This window comes from Rhinopithecus bieti, unplaced genomic scaffold, assembly GCF_001698545.2.
Source record: "Rhinopithecus bieti isolate Rb0 unplaced genomic scaffold, ASM169854v2 scaffold_6090, whole genome shotgun sequence".
NCBI classification, from domain to species: Eukaryota; Metazoa; Chordata; class Mammalia; order Primates; family Cercopithecidae; genus Rhinopithecus; species Rhinopithecus bieti.
In genome coordinates, this window is record NW_016804938.1 from 126469 (window position 1) to 145821 (window position 19353).

At 33.4% G+C, this 19353-nt stretch overlaps 1 protein-coding gene across 1 annotated transcript in view; it reads left to right on the top strand.

Annotated features, from left to right (window-relative positions):
• The window catches only part of LOC108528789 (low-density lipoprotein receptor-related protein 1B-like), a gene marked incomplete at its 3' end in the record, with an annotated part of 103688 nt that overhangs the window by 24868 nt on the left and 59467 nt on the right, over positions 1-19353 (top strand). Inside the window, exons 6-9 of the mRNA XM_017870771.1 lie at positions 5873-5986; positions 6231-6380; positions 15075-15197; positions 17323-17442. Of these exons, the coding sequence (XP_017726260.1) occupies positions 5873-5986; positions 6231-6380; positions 15075-15197; positions 17323-17442 (507 nt within the window). The remainder of the gene's footprint in view (positions 1-5872; positions 5987-6230; positions 6381-15074; positions 15198-17322; positions 17443-19353) is intronic.

The window sequence follows — 19353 nt, forward strand, 5'->3', positions numbered from 1 at the left end:
AAAAAAAAAAAAAAAAAAAAAAAAAAAAAAAAAAAAAAAAAAAAAAAAAAAGATAATAATGACAGCTTACATTTTGAGGTTGGAGCACTTGAAGACATGTAAATGAAGCTATTTTACAGGCATGTAGATAGGTAGAGATTTGGAACTCAGGTAATAGATGTTGATCAGAAATATTGATTTGGGGCACATTAAGGAGAAAAACTCAGAGGAAGTGTGGAGTAATGATTGCATGAGTAGAGTGCATCAAAATTACTTATTGAAATAACAAATTATATACGGAAAGGTGAAGTAGCCTGCAGGACTAATAGAAGAATGTGCTTAAGAAATTATTATCTCAAGAAAGGAGGGTCATTCAGCATTTTCAAGTGCTACAGAAAGGATAAGAGGGAAGCTGTGAACTGGAGGTATCCATCATATTTAGCAAATAGTAGATACTCCCTTGATTACATTCATGGGTGTCATTTCAGTGGAATAGTAGAGGAAAGCAAGAGCACACAGTGTGAAGGCAGAAAATGGGTGGTAAGGAATAAAGACAGTGAATATAAACTACTTTTAGAAAAGATTGATGGTAAAGGAAAGGTATGAAGTACAGTTGTGATGAGAGGGCTATGCAGAGTTGAGGAAGGGGGCAGAATGTGTGCAAATTATTTTGTAGCTGTACGGAACATTGGGAAGTTACTCTGCCATCTTAGACAGTGTGACTTTGTGGAAGCACTTGCAGAGATTATCATCTAAGGTTGACACTGTAGCTTAGAAAGAGCTAATGACATTTGCCAATTAAGTTACCTATTAATTTAAAAAGGATTTAACAAGATTTAAAAAGGTAAAATACAGTCAGACACTGGACGTAGGGGGAGGGAAATAAATTAGCATTTGGAAGAAAGGAGGAAAAGAAATTAGAAGATCTAGAAATAGATATGTTCTGTCAATTATTTGTAAGCAGGAGAGGAAAATATAATATAGGCATTAACCTAGGTTAAAGGTAAAGCAATCAAGAAAGAATGTACCGGAACTGAGCAATAAATACAGAAAATAGATTTTAAGGCAAGATTCATCCAAATAAACTGTGGGAAGATGATATGTTACTATGGGTTTTCTCCAGAAATGAAAGTGTATTTTCAAAAGTGGTAAGTAAATTAGTCAATGTGTTTGGGTTTATGAAATATAATACCTCATATATGATAGGTGTTTATTAAATTCTTATGTGGCTGGTTGAAGCAGTAAGTCTTCTAAAATATAAATAGATTTTATTCTGCCTAATGATATCAATACCAGCTGCTGAATAACAATAAAATAACTCAAATAGATATTTCCTCTTTTTCAGTCTAAACTCTTGATTTCTGTGTTATAACTATCTCAGTCATACTCTTGGGCACAGAATAGTGCCTTCGTGAATGAAACTTCTCCTTTAACCTTTCTTTTATGGTAAAATTATAGCAGTTGGATATCTTAAAAATAAACAAGCAAAACTGATGCCTTAAAGCTGATCACACTGAATGTAGGACATTTGAAACTAAAATTGCTCATGGAAACACAAGCATATACTTTATTACTTAATAGAAACTAGTGAATTTAATTCAGTGGACTAGCTCCTTTAGGATAAACAATTGGTAGCTGTTTGGATGAAAGATTACTCTTAATTGAATCTTTTAGTTTTGGCTTTTCTCTCATTTTAGGTTTATTAACATAGTGTCATTGTAGAGTACCTTTCAAGCTATAGAAGGAAGACTTCCCTGGGTCCATATCCCATAAGCCAGGCTGTCTGATAAAGACTTATATTATGCAAATGTGTTTCCACCAAATATCTCCCGTATAGTACATAAAAGATGATAAAGGAAAAGGCATAGATTAGGGGTTCAGGGAAAATGGAAAAGAGATCTCTTTCCAAGCCCTTTCTTCCAGTTACCCCTTCTCTCTTTCTATTGTCAGTGCAATGTAGAGATGCAGTGCTTTTTTGCACATATATTCAGACATGCAAATCACCTATCACTTTTTAATCAAAATACAATATAAAAGATAAAGTGATATAATTAGAAGTCAGTATATACAGGGAGATTTTGATAGACTGTGGTAAGAGGCTATGGTGGAGCCATCTGTAAATTATCTGAAGTACTACTGTAGTTTGCTGAATGTAGATGTCAGTAGTAATTACTACTTTTTTTAAAATTTCACAAGAGAAGAGAGTCTATTTACAGAGTAGAAAGGGTGTTGCAATGAATTCCTTTTGGCTTCTTCTCTTTAGGGGGAAAAAAAACCATGCCAAATCTTCATCATTTTTTAAATTCACTGCCCCTTTATAGAGGCCCTTTCATGACTGAGAGCTTTAGACATCAGGCCATCTTCAGGTGGGGAGATGAGGCATTGTTCGTAAGTTTGTCCTTTTGTGCTCCCCTTCTGGTTGCGTGGCAGGGTGAGTGAATATATTCAGGGAGAGTGCACGATATGCTTCCTTCCCTGTTGAGATGAGTACAAACTGCTCCCTTTGCAAAGTACATGAAATTCCTTAGGGCCACGGAAGGACTTTTAGGTAGACTGAGCTAGCAGTTCTGATGCTCCTTAAAGGAGGGGAAACTAGCATTTGTTTTTTCCTACGTTCATAGTAAACCTTTGAAAAATTCCATAAACAACAAGCTAAAGGAAAAGAATAAACATAGCTGGAGAAGAAACTGGCATTCCTTCTGGATTTGTGCACCCTTAGAACCTAAGGGGTGAATTAAATAATTAAATAAAAGATGTTGTTTGAAAGTAAATGAAAGGGAGATACAAGAGCAAACTTAATGCTTCCCCCCCCCCCACCCCGCCCCCTTTTCAGCTTCCCTTTGCTACTGGTTGGGTAAGGGATGTTGGAAGAGAGAATTGACTTAGGTTATTTATAAGAAACATCCTAAGAACTGCAGAAAGGCCATTGATTTTTAAATCTTTCAAATCTCATTAAATATTTTGGCTGACATGCTAAAAAGAAAGTGGAAGAAATAGTAAAATTAAGAAAGTATATTAGAGAGAGTGGATTGACTTTCTCTCTTGCTGCTACTTTTGATCCACAGTCCCTGACAGATCTTCCTTTGTAGTGCCTCTTTGCTATTCCTGCTGTGGCTGTAGGGTGTTTTCACTCTTGTTTCACAGGCTTATTTTTTCTTTTGGATTACCTGGAGGGAAAAGTGCAGTATCTCTCCCTAGGCTTATCTTTATTTGGACCATATTATGTTATTTTCTTTCCTTATCAGGACTCTTAGCCTGAGGAAGTATTGTCAGAAAACTTTCATATTCACTTGACAAATTAGAGATTTCAGTATCTTTCTTCCTCAAAAATCACCATATGGATGAAACAAATTCTAATACTTAACTGACTAAAACAAAATGAAGAAGAAATGTAGTTGAGGCAACAGAGAGAGAGAGGTTTTGGCAAGAGATGTGTTCACTTATTTAAAGAAGTTCCTATTATTTCTGCAGATTTTTTCTTCCTCACAGGATCCTCCTTCCTTGCCTGTTAATGCAATCACCTTGCTCCTACTGCTTACAAAATTCTGCAACAACTTTCATCACCCTAACTCTCTGGTGGTTCTCAACCCTATACCAAATAATGCAACATGTGGAGACAGGATCAGGTACAAAGAGACAGTCTGTTCCTACTTGCACATCTTACACACTCTGATAGCCCATCCTTGCCCCCCTCCCAAGGATTCATTAGCCCTATTGTTATTTTGGAAAACAGGAAAAAAAATTAATATATCCTGCAAGTCTTCTATTCTTTGTTCTATCCTGCAAACTTCCTCCTTTATCTATTTCCTTATGCTTTTAATATATTTTCTTTTAAAAAATTACTACTTTCTAACTTCTCTTCTGAACTTCAAAGTTAAAGTTTCTTTTCATGTAGTTTGAGGTCCTCTATTTCTTTCTTGTTTCCAGAACTCAATCTAGGACTGTGTTCCATTTGTCCCACGTGTCCTTCCACTGTTCTCCCAAGTTATCCTTTACTTTCTCTGTTACCTCAGAACTTCCAGTACTGGTTTTTGAAACCTTATTACTGTGACATCCCTGAATTTCCAGTTTTCTTGACTGTCTGAAATGCCATTCCCTACATTTACCTCTTCGTTGTCTCTGCCACTACTTCTCACTCAGACAGAGGATTCTCTATGGGAGATTGGAGGCAGATGGTGACCATGAAATGAGTTGCGAGTGTCCTCATTAGCATCTTCCTGGCATCCAAAACTCTAACTTCAAGTAGATAGAAACTCAAGTGCATTAGGAGATGAACTATTATAGGCTTACTTAGGAATATTATAACTACCTAAAATGTTATTAAACAGATAAATGCGGTATGTCTTCTAAAAAGAGATTATAAGCTATCTTTTAGAACAAAGTTAATAAGAAACTACTAGTAGACGATGAAGCCAAAAACAAAATGTAAATGATTGACATGATTATATTCTACATTACATATTGCATTTACTATTTCTATTGAAAAAATAGAATATGAAATGTAACACAAAAGAATATAAAAGAGATTTTGCTCCTATAGACATAAAAAAAAATATTTGTTCTGTTTTGGAACAATGCATTTATCTCTACTTAAAAGAGTATTATCTGTTTCACATGTTGTGGTATCATTTTTAACAAAAAAGTGAAGCAATTGTAATTGCAAATTGTAAATAAAACATGTATTCTAATCATCATTTAAACAGATAAGTATGCAATTTTGAGATATAATTCAATATAATAAGAACCGTACATTATGAAATACAAATGACATACACATCCTTGAGTAAAATCTGCATATTTTAAAATAGTATTTTAACCATTTATGATTGATATAATTTCTATTTATAATTAAATAGGCACTTTAAAATATCAACACTAGTGAAAGTGGCATAATCAAAGGGCCCTTCAAGTTGTCCTTCGAGGTAATCAACTTGTAAAAATTTTAATTTGGAATGAAAATATCACCTAAGTTAATTTAACATGCATAGCATGTCATGTACCCATTTACAGCATTTTACTGGAAACCATTATATGATTATGAATGGGTAAGCAACATAGAAAGGAATATATGATTAAGAATAAGATACTTTATACAAAATGTGCATAATGACAACAGCGTATTGAATCTAATTTTCATTTAAGTAGAGCAGAGAATTGGATGACTTTTATAACAACAATAATAAGGAATGACACATTTATATGTTCCTTGGCATGAGGCATCCTATTTTTTATATTAAATATTAATGATGAATGGTCATGTAACAGAGTATGAGATAGCATGGATGACTTTCTAGTAGTGGTAAACTCTTCCCTCTGAGAAACAAAGCCAGTGCTCAGTGGTTCCCCCTGCCCATCTCTTTGTTCCTGTTTCTATCTCTGTCTCACTCTATTATGGCAAGAAATGCTTCCCTTCTTGGCTACCAGGTTGGGATTTCCCAGTAGGTATTTAATCAGGCATTTGTCTACTCTCATAACCTTGGAATACTGAAGGTGGAAAGAGAGAGAATCTCCAGCATTCTTTTTTTTTTTTTTTTTTTTTTTTTTGGCTCAGTGCTAGGATGGTATTACCACAACAATATGATAAGAACACAGCATAGTCCCTACTCTCATGGAGCTTATGTTTAGTTAGTGAGACTTCAGGGACTTAAACAGGCAGCCTCAATGCAATATGCTAAATACCACTACAGAGAGAAGAATTGTGTGCTAGGGGAAGACATATAAGAGGCATCTAACCCACGCTTGAAGGTGGGGTTCAGGGGTCAGGTTTGGCTTCCCAGAGTTACAAAAGCAAAACCAAACAAAAATCATACAAAATAATTGAATTGTTCAAAAAGTAAAAGCAAGGAGTCATTCTGTCCCATCTCTCCATTTGTTTATGTACCTATTTCTCTAGTTTCAACCTGTGCTACAGTTGAGTTCCGCTGTGCAGATGGGACTTGTATTCCAAGATCAGCAAGATGCAACCAGAACATAGATTGTGCAGATGCTTCAGATGAAAAGAACTGCAGTAAGATATTCCGCTACCTTTCATCTGTTTATGCTTGGGCACTTTTGGCATTGCATTGAACACTGTGCAAGATTTTACTGAACTTTGTCCAAAATTGGTATGTAATTAACCCCTGTTGTGTAGGATAATTACATATCTATTTCCTCAAATGAAGTTAACTTTTCTCATCTCTGTGACCTACATAGAAGGCTCGTAATCTTTGCAAATGAGGTACTTTTTCATTTTTTTGTTTACCTTCTTCTAGATAACACAGACTGTACACATTTCTATAAACTTGGAGTGAAAACCACAGGGTTCATAAGATGTAATTCTACCTCACTGTGTGTTCTGCCAACCTGGATATGCGATGGGTCTAATGACTGTGGAGACTATTCAGATGAATTAAAGTGCCCAGGTAATACTAGATTTTAGAAAAACACGGGCTTTGCCATAGAGATTTTGAGGCTACCTAGTTGTATAGAGTGAATTTGTTAATTTTCATTCTTAATATCAATTATTGACATTAAAATTTAAATGACACAGACTAAAATGTAATTAACCTGTTCTAAACATACCACTTGATCTTTTTAAGTGAGTTAAAAAATGATAAGAAACTGTCCTAAATTTGGATCAATTTTAATGTTTAGTTTATTAATCCTTTCAGAATTGGTGATTAGGTCTTTCAAATCTGTAATTTATAATTCTTCAACAGAATTATTACATACCTAGAAATAACTTCATAAAAGAAGAGAAACAATGTTTCTTACGACTGGCTTTACTCAGTGTTATTGTATAGCAATGTTGTAATGCAGTTTACAAAATCCTTTGGTGTAGTAATTTGAGTAATAGTTATAATCATTGTTGAATCAAGTTAAGACAGGTTTATTTATATCTGACTGTTACCAATCTTTACACACATATGCCCTGAAAACTGTCATCTACATTCTTAGAAGAATTCCTTCCAGCAAAGTTCTTGACTGTTTCTTTCTATTTGAGGACATGAAATAAGAAAAAAAAAAAATTATGAAAAGAACTATGTATAACTGGAAGTAGAGATTCTATATAGGACATTATTAAATTTTGTCTCATGCTTGTTTGCCTGTCTCCACTCTGCTGCTACACCCATGTTTTTCATGTTTAGTTGATATGTAATAATTTTTAAGCTATTTTAAGAAATGATATTCATAAGTATTTTGCACAAAAGTTTATACACACAAAATCTACTATGGAAATCTGATTTTTTAGTAGATGATACATTTATTATTTCTAAATTTGTGATGGTTATTTTATCATGTATAAAATATAATTGTTTAAATTTTTATTTTACAGTCAGAGTGGACATGTGCAGGCTTATTACTTGAGTATATTGCATGATGCTGAGGTTTGGGCTTGTATGGATCCTGTCACCCATTTAGTGAACATGGTACCCAATAGAAATTTTTTCAGCCCTTTGCCTCCTTCCTCCCTCTCCCCTTTTGGAGTCCCCAGTATCTATTGTTCCATCTTTACTTTGTTGTGTACTCAGTGTTTGGCTCCCACTTATAACTGGGAACATGTGGTATTTGGTTTTCTGTTCTTGCATTGATTTACTTAGGATAATGCTCTCGAGCTGCATTCATGTTACTGCAAAAGACATGATTTCACTTTTTTATGACTATATAGTATTCTATGGTGTATGTGTACCATATATTCTTTATCAAGTCCACCAGTGATGGACATCTACATTAATTTAATATATTTGCTATTGTGAGTAGTGTTTCAGTAAACATATGAATGCATGTATCTTTATTTTCCTTTGAGTATGTGATGAGATTGGGTTAAATCATAGTTCTACTTTTAGTTTTTGGGAAATCTCCAAACTACTTTTCACAGGGGTTGAACCAATTTACATTCCTATCAACAGTGTGTAAGTGTTTCTTTTTCTCCACAACCTAACCAACATCTTATTTTTTGACTTTTTAAACAAAAGGCATTCTGACTACTATGAGATGGTATCTCGTGGTTTTGATTTGCATTTCTCTCATGATTAGTGATGTTGAGCACTTTTTTATGTGTTTGTTGAACACTTTTATGTCTTCTTTTGATAAGTGTCTGTTTCTATACTCGACCCCTTTTTAATGGGGTTATTTGTGGTTTTTATTTCTTACTGATTTGTTTAAATTCCTTATAGATTCTGGATACTTGTTCTTTGCCAGATACATAGTTGGAAAATATTTTCTCCCAGGGTACCTGTTTACTCTGTTGATAGTATTTTTGGTGTTGTGTAGAAGCTCTTCAGTTTAATGAAATCCCACTTGTCAATTTTTGTTTTTGTTGCAATTGCTTTTGAGGACTTAGTCATAAATTCTTTTCCTAGGACTGTGTCCAGAAAAGTATTTCCTAGGATTTCTTCTAGTATTTTTATGGCTTGAGATCATACATTTAAGTCTACAAACTTCTTTGACTTACTTTTTGTATATGATAAGAGGTAGGAGGCCAATTTTGTTCTTTTGCACATGGTAAGTGGGATTGTGTTTTCTCATTTAACCCTCAGCTTGAACTTTATTGGTGTATAGTGATGCTACTGATTTGTATACATTAATTTTGCATCTTCACTAAACTTGATTATGAGATCTAGAGGCCTTTTTTTGCAGAGTGTTTAGGTGTACATTTATGATGTCAGTGAAGAGAAATAGTTTGATTTCCTCTTTTTCTATTTGCATGCCTTTTATTTCTTTCTCTAGCCTGATTGCTCTGGCTAAGATTTCCTATACTATGTTGAAAAGCAGTGGTGAGAGTGAACATCCCTGTCTTGTTCCCATTCTCAGATGGAATGACTCCAGCTTTTGCACCTTCAGTTTGAAGTTGGCTTTGGGTTTGTCACAGATGGCTCTTATTGTTCTTTCCATGACTAGTTTGTCGAGGATTGTTATCATGAAGGGATATTGGATTTTATTGAATGTTTTTTCTGTGTCTATTGAGATGATCATGTGGGTTTTGTTCCTAATTCAGTTTATGTAGTGAATCATACTTATTGATTTGCCTATGTTGCACCAACCTAGAATCCCAGGAATAAAGCCTACTTGCCCATTGTGAATTCGATTTTTGATGTGCCACTGGATTTGGTTTGCTAGTAGTTTGTTAAAAGGGTTTTGTTCCTATGTTCATTAGGGATATTGATCTGTAGTTTTCCTGTGGTGGTTGTTGGGTCTTTGTCAGATTTTGTTATTAGGATGATCCTGATTTCATAGAATGAGTTAGGAGAAATCTCACCTCCTTAATTATTTGGAACACTTTCAGCAGGATTGGTATCAGCTTTTCTTTGTACACCTGGTAGAACTTGGCTGTGAATGTATCTGTTCCAGGGCTTTTTTTTATTTGTACATTTTTAAATTACTGATTCAGTTTTAAAACTAATTGATCTATTCATGTTTTCAATGTCTTCCTTGCTCAATTTTAGAGATCGTGCCTTTCCAGAAATTTATTCATTTTCTCTAGATTTTATAGTATGTATGCATACAGGTATTCACAATAGTTTCTAATGATATTTTGTGGGATCAGTTATGTTGCCTTTGTCATTTCTGATTGTGATTATTTTAGTCTTCTCTCTTTTTTGTGTTAATCTAGCAAGTAGTCAATCAACTTTGTCTATCCTTTAAAAAAACCAACATTTCATTTCATTGATCCTTGTGTAGTTTTTTGGAGTCTTGTTTTAATTTGTTGTGCTCTGATTTTAGTTTTTTTTCTTCTGTTGACTTTGGGGTTAGTTTTTGCTTTCCTTGGTTCCTTTAGGTGCAGTTAGATTGTTATTTGAGCTCTTTCTATTTTTTCGATGTAGACATTTAGTACTGAAACCTTCCTTTTAATACTACTTTTGCCACATCTCAGAGGTTTTGGTATATTGTGTCTCTGCTTTCATTTATTTCAAATAATCATTTATTATCTGCTTTAATTTCATTATTTACCCAAAATTCATTCGGAGCAAGTTTTAATTTCTATGTTTTGAGTATTCCTCTGGTTATTGATTTCTATTTTTTCTATTTTTATTTCACTGAGGCTTGAGAATTTTGTATTTTTTAAAAAATTAATGAGACTTGTTTTTTGACCACACGTGTGGCTAACTTTAGAGTATGTTTTGTGTACAGATGAGAAGAATGTATATGCTACGGTCGTCTGGAGTGTTCTGTGGATGTCTATTAGGTCCAATTGGTCAAGTGTTGAATTACAGTCAGAATTTGCTTGTTAGTTTTCTGCCCCATTGACCTAATGATGTCACTGATGTACTGAATTCCGCTACTATTATTATGTGGCTATCAAGTTGTTTTGTAGGTTTAGAAGTACTAGTTTTACGAATCTAGATGCTCTTCTTTATTTTTTTCTACTGTCGTTTTAGACTGTTTTATCTGATATAAGAATAGCAAATACTGCTCTTTTTGGTTTTCCATTTGCATGATAGATCTTTCTTCACCCTTTTCTTTGAGCCTATGGGTGTCATTACATGTCAGATAGGTCTCTTGAAGATGGCAGAAGGATAGGTTTTGCTTTTTTATCCAGTTTACAACTCTATCTCTTTTAACGCCATTTGCATTCAAGGTTAATATTGACATGTGAGATTTTGTTCTCGTTGTAGTGTTGTTAGCTAGGTGATTTTTAGTGTCATTTGTGTAGTTGCTTTATAGGGTTCATGGGCTGTGTGCTTATGTGTTCTTTTATGGTAGTATCATTCTTTCATTTCCATTCAAAGAACCCCCTTAAGGCTCTCTTCTAGTACTGATCTGGTGGTGATCTAGTCCTTTAACAATTGCTTGTCTGGGAAAGACTTTATTTCTCCTTTATTTATGGAGGTTAGTTTGGTGGAATATAAAATTCTTAACTGGCATTTCTTTTCCTTAAGAATGCTACACATAGGCCCCCAATCTCTTCTGGGTATTAAGGTTTCTGCTGAGAAGTCGGTTGTTAGTCCGCTAGGTTTCACTTTATAGGTGATATGGCCCATTTTCATAGCTGCCTTCAAACTTCTTTTGTGTTGATTTTGGACAGCCCAGTGACCATGTGCTGTGCCTTGGGGATGATTGTCTTGTTCAGTATCTTGCAGGAGATCTCTGGCTATCTTGAATATGTCTGTTGATTTCTCTAGCAAGATTCGGGATATTTTCATGAATTATACCATCAGATATGTTTTCTATGTTGCATACTTTCTCTTCTCTCTCATGAATCTCAATGGGTCATAGATTTTATCACTTTTCATGATCCTATATTTCTTAAAAGCTTTGTTCATTTTCTAAAATCTTTTTTTTTTTTTTTTTTGTTTATTTTGAAAAAAAAAGTTAATTTGAAGGACCTGTCTCCCAGCTTTGGAATTCTTTCTTCTGCTTGGTCTAGTCTATTGTTAAGGCTTTCAATTGTAATTGGAACTGAATTTGTTGTGTGATTTTTTAATTCAAAAGTTCGTTAGTTTTCTTAATCTCTTTGTTGTTTTTAATCCTAATTTTTTTTTTCTGTTTTTCTTTGTGTGATTTCATTTTCTCTTGAGTTTTGTTAGTATTTGTTATCAATTTAAATGTGTTTGTTTATGTAGGTCACTGCAGGTCTTTTCACATTAAAAAAAGTTAATTATATAAAATATTTATAAGAATAATATAGACACTTTTTTTACTTTGTGAACTCATGGAAACTGGCACCCAAGATTCTTCTTTTTGCCTTTTTTAAAATTTTTAGTTCTTTTGTGGAATGTTGCAAATGTTGCAGGTTTGTAAATGGCTTATTAATGTGCTTTTGGTGTGCTGCATTCGGGTTTCCATTTATTTGTAATTTTCCTATGCTTACCTCCCCCACCCCCAACTTCTTTATACAGCCCAGTGTGTGATGTTCCCACCTTGTGTTTAGTGTTTTCATTGTTTCACCTTCCCACCTATGAGTGAGACATGGTGGTGTTTGGTTTTCTGTCGTTGCGATAGTTTGCTCAGGATGATGGTTCCAGTTTTATCAGTCCTACAAAAGACGTGAATCATCCTTATTTCTGTGTTTTCATAGTATCCATGTGATATATGTGCCACATTTTTTTTCCGTCTATCATTGATGAATGGGTTGATTCCAAATTTTGCTTGTGATAGTGCACCGTTTATATATGTGTGTGTTTTGTCTTTTTATAGCAGCTGATTCTTTTATAATCTTTTGGGGTTATATTGTATTAGGATACTGGGTTCATTGTATTTCTAGTTTAGAACCTTGAGGTGTTCGAAACTGTCTTCGCATGGTGAATGTACTCTTCCCACCATAGTGTGAAAGTGTTCTTTATCTCTCAGCATGTTGGTCCCCTGACTTTTTGTTGTTATTCTAACCTGTGTGAGGTTATGTTGTTTTATCTTCATTGTGTTTTAATTTTGATTCTTGATGTTGTGTTGTATGATGGGCATTTAAATGTGTCTGTTGGCTGTTTACATGGGTCTTCGTTTTGGAAAAAGTGTCATTTCATTCCTTTGCCCATTTTTGATGGGGTGTTTGAGTTTTTCTGTAAATTGTTTGAGTTCATTTGTAGTTTGGATATGTAGGCCTGGTGGTAGATAGGTTGTTTGCAAAATTTCTTCCCATTCTGTGTTTGCTTGTTTCACTTGATGGTTGTTTCTTGGATGGCAGAAGCTTGTTGTTTTCATTTGTCTATTTTGTTTTGATTGCCATTGCTTTGGGTGTTTAGGGTCATTGAATGTGTGTTTGTCTTTTGAATGGTACTGCCAAGGGTTTTTTCTGGGTTTTTATGGTTTTAGGTCTGATATTTAAGTCTTTTTAATCCATCTTTGTTTATTTTTTTGGTATATTTTACATATGGCTAGCCTATTTTCCCAGCACCATTTATTAAATAAAGAATCCTTTCCCCATTTCTTGTTTTTGTTAGGTTTGTCAAAGATTGATGGTTGTAGATGTGTAGTTTTATTTCTGAGGCCTCTGTTCTGTTCCATTGGTCTAAATCTCTGTTTTGGTACCAGTACCATGCTGTTTTGGTTACTGTAAACTTTTAGTGTAGTTTGAATTCAGGTAGTGTGATGCCTCCAGCTTTGTTCTTTTTGCTTAGGATTGTCTTGGCAATGTGGACTCTTTTTTAGTTCCATATGGACTTTAAAGTAGTTTTTTCCAATTCTGTGAGGAAAGTCATTGGTAGCTTGCTGGGGATGGCATTGAATCTATAAATTACCTTGAGCAGTATGGCCGTTTTTACAATATTTATTCTTCCTATGCATGAGCATGGAATGTTCTTCCATTTGTTTGTGTCCGTTTTTATTTCTGGTCAGGGCAGTCAGGCAAGAGAAAGAAATAAAGGGAATTCAATTAGGAAAATAGTAAGTCAAATTGTCCCTGTTTGCAGATGATGTAAGTGTATATTTAGAAAATCCCATTGTCTCGGCCCAAAATCTCCTTAAGCTGATAAGCAACTTCAAGTGAAGTCTCAGGATAGAAAATCAATGTTCAAAAATCACAAGCATTCTTATACACTGATAACAGACAAACAGCCAAATCATGAGTGAATGGGAATTCACAATTGTTAAAAAGAGAATAAAATATCTAGGAATCCAACTTACAAGGGATATGAAGGACCTCTTCAAGGAGAACTACAAACCACTCCTCAACGAAACTGGCGCCAAGATTCTTAATCTAATTTTCTGGTTGCAACAACACATTCTTTACCTCAATATGACTGTAGTTAATTTTGAAATTATCTTGAGGTCAGGGTATGATAGATATTAATTAAACTAATATTTTATTTTTCTTTGTTGTGATCTCCATCTCTTTCTAGTATTAATAAGTTATCTTAAAAATTAACTTTCGACACTAATTGAGAATCATAAATTTTTTATTGGGTAAGAAGGAAAGGGACATGCATGCAGGCTTATAAGGCAGGTGGACAGACAGGAAGCCAGCAATGGTCAGCCTAAATACTTTAGGTTAGATCCAGGAAACGTCCTAAGCACCCTAAAATGTTTTGGCTTAATGCTGAATTCACTAAAAAAATGTATTTTCCTCTTTAATTATATCTACAAAGTCGACATATAAAAAATAAAATGCATACAATTTTTTGTTATCTTAAAATAGTCATAATGAACCATTATAGTGTGATTGGGATATATACACTAGGGTTTACTTCCTGCTTGGCTATAGATCAAACAGTCTAAAATCATGAAAACTTGAAGGAGCAATGGAACAGATGACACCCAATTAAAAGATAAATATAGGCTGAGTGCTGTGGCTCACACCTGTAATCCCAGCACTTTGGGAGGCCAAGGTGGGTAGATCATGAGATCAGAAGTTCAAGAGCAGCCTGACCAATATGGTAAAACCTTGTCTCAACTAAAAGTACAAAAATTAGTTGAGAGTGGTGGCATGTGCCTGTAGTCCCAGCTACTCAGGAGTCTGAGGCAGGAGAATCACTTGAACCTGGGAGATGGAGTTTGCAGTGAGTCAAGACTGCGCCACTGCACTCCAATATGGGTGACAGAGTGGGACTCCATCTCAAAAGAAAATAATAATTTTACATACAGTTACTTTTTTATGATAATTCTGGAAGGTATCATAATTTTAGATTTGCCAGTGTAACTCATTTGTTCTTCCTTAAAATACAGAATAATTGTTTAAATACTGTTGAGGAATACTCCAAATAGAGGGCCATAGAAACACTAAATTCACACTTTTCCAGCAAAGATACACCGATGTATTATTATTTTGTGCTATGAACATGGAATTCAGAATATTTTTCACCCAAATATTATTCTTTGGCCTTAGGCTCACTCAATTTAAAGTTGTATATATATTTTTAGCTTTATTTTATGTTTATTAACTAAGTGCCACTCTGTTATAATTTAAACTGATTTTACCTTACTGTAATTTTTTTGTTCTAGGACTCAATACTGGATTGGATTTGATTATCATGTCTCCTGGGTCTCTGTTCTGGGACGATTTCTCAGTCTTTCCTTTATTTTCATAACCTTGACATTCTTTAGGAAAACATCTTAGCTCTTTTAAAGTTTACTTATTATTTATCTCTTTCAGTTCAGGGAGTATTAATGTTTTATCTAACTATATTTCAGAAGTCTAAAATTAATTTGAATTGTTTGACATTACGTTTTATATTTTATCACAGTTCAAAACAAACACAAATGTGAAGAAAATTATTTTAGTTGTCCTAGTGGAAGATGCATTTTGACTACCTGGATATGCGATGGTCAGCAAGATTGTGAGGATGGACTTGATGAATTCCACTGTGGTGAGACATTGTATTTAGCTTTAGTTTTGTTAACCTTACTATTACTTATATGTTAGTATTCTCTTATATAGGGATTTTATCCAAAATATTGTCAGTTGATTTTAACTAATTTACATTTTTATTAGACAATAAAAAATGGTAAGTATCAAAATTAAAACAAAAGAGTTTATAATGAAGACTAACATTTTTTGGTCCTAGACTTTTCTTTTAGCCTTCTGTGTTCTTGTTGAATAATTACTTCCATCAGTTTATAATACAGGTGTAATAAAGTTATACCTTTTTTAAATTTATTACCTTTAGGTTGTACCTAATATATTTGCTTTCTGCTATAAAATAAGGATTTGACACACACTACTTGTTATATTTCCCCCACCTATTATTGGCATCTGCATGGGGAATTGGGTCTAACACCCTATGGACACCAAAACCCATGGATGCTCAAGTCCCTTATATAAAGCAGCTTAGTATTTGCATATAACCTATGCACATCCTCCTGTACATTTTAAATAACCTCTTGATTACTTATAATGCCTCATGCAATGTAAATACTGTGTTAATTGTTGTTTCATTGTATTGTTTTTATTTGTATTATATTTTATTCTTGTATTGTTATTATTTAATTTTATTTTTTCAAATACTTCTGATCTGTGGTTTGTTGAATCCATGGATATTAACACACACATGTGGAGAGCTGACTGAATATTATTATACTGAAATTTTCTACTAATTACATGTATAGTTTTCAATAATATACATAAACTTCTATTTCTTTAAACTTTTGCCTTTCATCTTCCACCTCCTAATTTCTGTATGTGTACACTTTATTTCATGTTATGTTGTCAAACTAGGAAAGCATTTTTAAATTTATTTTCTAAAATGTATGGATTCTGTGATTTGCAAATCAAAGAAATTTCCAATAGGAAAGCAAGGTATATATCACTATTTACATTTAGCACAAACAACATACACTGTGGTGAATAGATAGAGTAGAAAAAAGATTAAAAACAGATTTTCTGTGAAATGTCACACTCCGCTAAAAGTAAATGTCATCGTGAAATGTGAAGGTGCATTTTGTTTGATTAAGATGCTATATATCTTTACATTGGAGCCAGATTTTGAACAAGACTAGCAGAGAACTTCCAAAATACCGTATGTGGATTCATAATTTCTGAACAGTGGCCGTTACATGATCCTATCTTCTTTAATTTTACTTTTTCCAAACTTCAGTTTTCTAATGTTCTCTGTTTTACTGGTCATCTAATTAAGCATTTTAAGTGAAAACGCAAAGTTTTGCAACTGTTTGTGAAATCAAAAGCAAAATTGCTATTTTTACAGCAGTTTATATTTTGAACACCTGAATTTGGAAGGATTTTACTTTTGAATATTTTCTAGTGATAAATATGCTGGGTAAAAGGGGAGGCTGGGAATGGAGGAAAGCAATAACAAAATTGGCTTTGGAAATAAATGGAGTATATTGTTATTATAAAAACATAATCTAATAATAAAAAAGTCAGCAACTATGCCAGTTGATTTGGGTGTTATTAGTCAGGTATAACAAACTCAAGTGTTTCCAAGGAAGCAACACAAAAACTTCAGCACAGTTGCCAGATTCCAAACTGTCAGGCTGTCTTCAAGCTATAACCTCCTTAGTCACCCACTTTTAAAAACAAACCTACCTGCTGGTCAGTCCACCATATTGTTACCTTACTTAGGATGTAAGTTTTTTCTCTTGGCTCAAATATAGATTTAAATTTTAAAAGTATGACTAGACTACACCAGAAATATTTATTTTATATATGTACATCACACATTAAAAAAAAAAAAAAAAAAAAAGAAAGAAAACAGACAAATATACCTGGAGTAGAGTGACCAGTATTAGGACTACCTCAAAGGCAAGACTTGTAAGACTCACGTTGAAGAAATAATGGTTGTATAAACTGGAAACACAGGGGGAATATGCAAGCTGATGCCAAAATTTCATAGAATTATCATAGAGAAGAAGAATTTGGCTTCTTTTATTATAGGATGGTTGATTTTAGCAGAGTCTAAGAATGAATTTTCTCATTGTTGGATCTGTTGTAAGACAGTCTCAACCTAATTTTGTTTTCCTTTTTTTGTTTTCTAGATTCTTCTTGCTCTTGGAACCAATTTGCTTGTTCTGCACAAAAATGTATTTCTAAGCATTGGATTTGTGATGGGGAGGATGATTGTGGGGATGGATTAGATGAAAGTGATAGCATTTGTGGTGAGTTGTCTATTTTCTGTCCTCAATCAGTTTTTAAGCATTATATATGCTCTGTCATTTTAGCGCATACACAGAATTTGGTAATTTATTAAAATTAACATACAATTTATGTGTACACTTCTAGGTGGCTGTTTTTATTATTTTCATGACAATCCATTATTCTATTATTTTATATATAAATCTGTTTTCAGTATTTGATATTTTTCCTTAATGTTACCACAATAAATGTATTTGTACATTTTGTGTATAGTTTTCAGTGACTTCCTTGAAGCAAATATCAAAGACTGAGATTGCAGGGTCAAATAATCAAACAGTTTTTTTCATGATGCATCCTATATGCCACTGTTACCCTCCAAAATTAGTATACTAATTTATACTGCCACCAGCCACACATGCTGTTTATGTGCATATGTTGTGTGTTATAGTCATCCTTATTGCTGAATTGTTTTAAATAAGAAGTAAAGGAAGATGGCTATTTTATATGATATTAAAATGCAGTTTAAAATGTAGCTTTATAGGATTAGAGGTATTAGTATCAAATATCTGTATTTACTATATGTCAACTATAAGGTCAGTATAATTGCTTTTTAATATTCACAAGTATTTAACAAATAGTTAAATAGAATTATTCACTGAGTTTCCTAAGGGGTAAAAGAAGGAAACAAGCTAATCTTTAATTTTTTTTTTCTAACCGGCTAAGAATTTCACTAATTTGTGTAGATGTCTTTTGGTTGTCTATGTAATCTATTTCTGTACATACATTCGTACCTGTAGATATATATTCTTTACTCCTTACATCAGCCTTTGGTGGCAGCTGTGATCATCCTCTTTTATGAAGAGAAGGACCCAAATCATAGAATAAGGTGTATGTATAGATTTTAGTGTATTTAACACCTCTTTTAAATTTCAGGGTTTCTGGACTGCTATTTCTGTCACAAACATGGAGAAAGGTAGTATTTTATAGTATTCAAGCTAAACTGAAGTTCTTTGTAAACAATATGAAATTGGAGATATACTTGAAAGCAGGCGATTTATTTTCTTGTGTTTAAGTCACTCAAAATCTACTTTTTGCTTACACAACTGAAACAATCTACAGTTATGCCACAGACAAATAGAAAGATCACTATCAAAAAGCTATGAACAAAAAAAAGTCAGTAGCCAATTAGATGTCTGACAGTCTGTTTCCTTTGCTATTATTTTTAAAAATGATTTTAATGAAAGAATTACCTATTTACAATAGGATGAGCACGGTTTCAATCTCTAAAATTATCTTACCTTTGACTTTGGCTAACCTCTGCACTAAATGGCCCCATTGATAACACTGTACTTTCTGAATGGACACAATATTATAAGGGCAAAAATCTCTAAAGTCGTGTAGAGGTGAGTTCTCCCACATCTGCATTTGCAAGCTGTGTAATCATAGACCGCTTCGTTTTATTCCTTATTTTGATGGTTCCTTACCTATTAATTGGATACAAAAAGATTTATCCCTATATAACTATATATCTAGTATGATCATCTAACATAACCAATGCACACTATATTTATGAGGTTTTTCTGATTTTATTTCTCCTGCCTGATTTCTTTGTCAAAGTATTGTCAGTGTCCTAATAATGCTTTTTTATTAAAGACTAATAAGAAAATGGACATATTTACCTGCAATCAAAATACTGAGCTAATTTGCTTTAATTATGAGCTGTATTTTATGTACTAACTACCAAGCTGGAGACACACAAAGAAAATGCTGCTTTAGACCAATCATCTGTCAATGAACTGAACCTCATATTTTAGAACAGGAAAATAATTTTATAAATAATTTATCTCACTTGTTTTCAACCTTTGGAGTACAAAAGATCCTTCTCAGAAGTGTATTAAAAATGTAGTTTCCCAATTTCCAATTCAAAATATTCT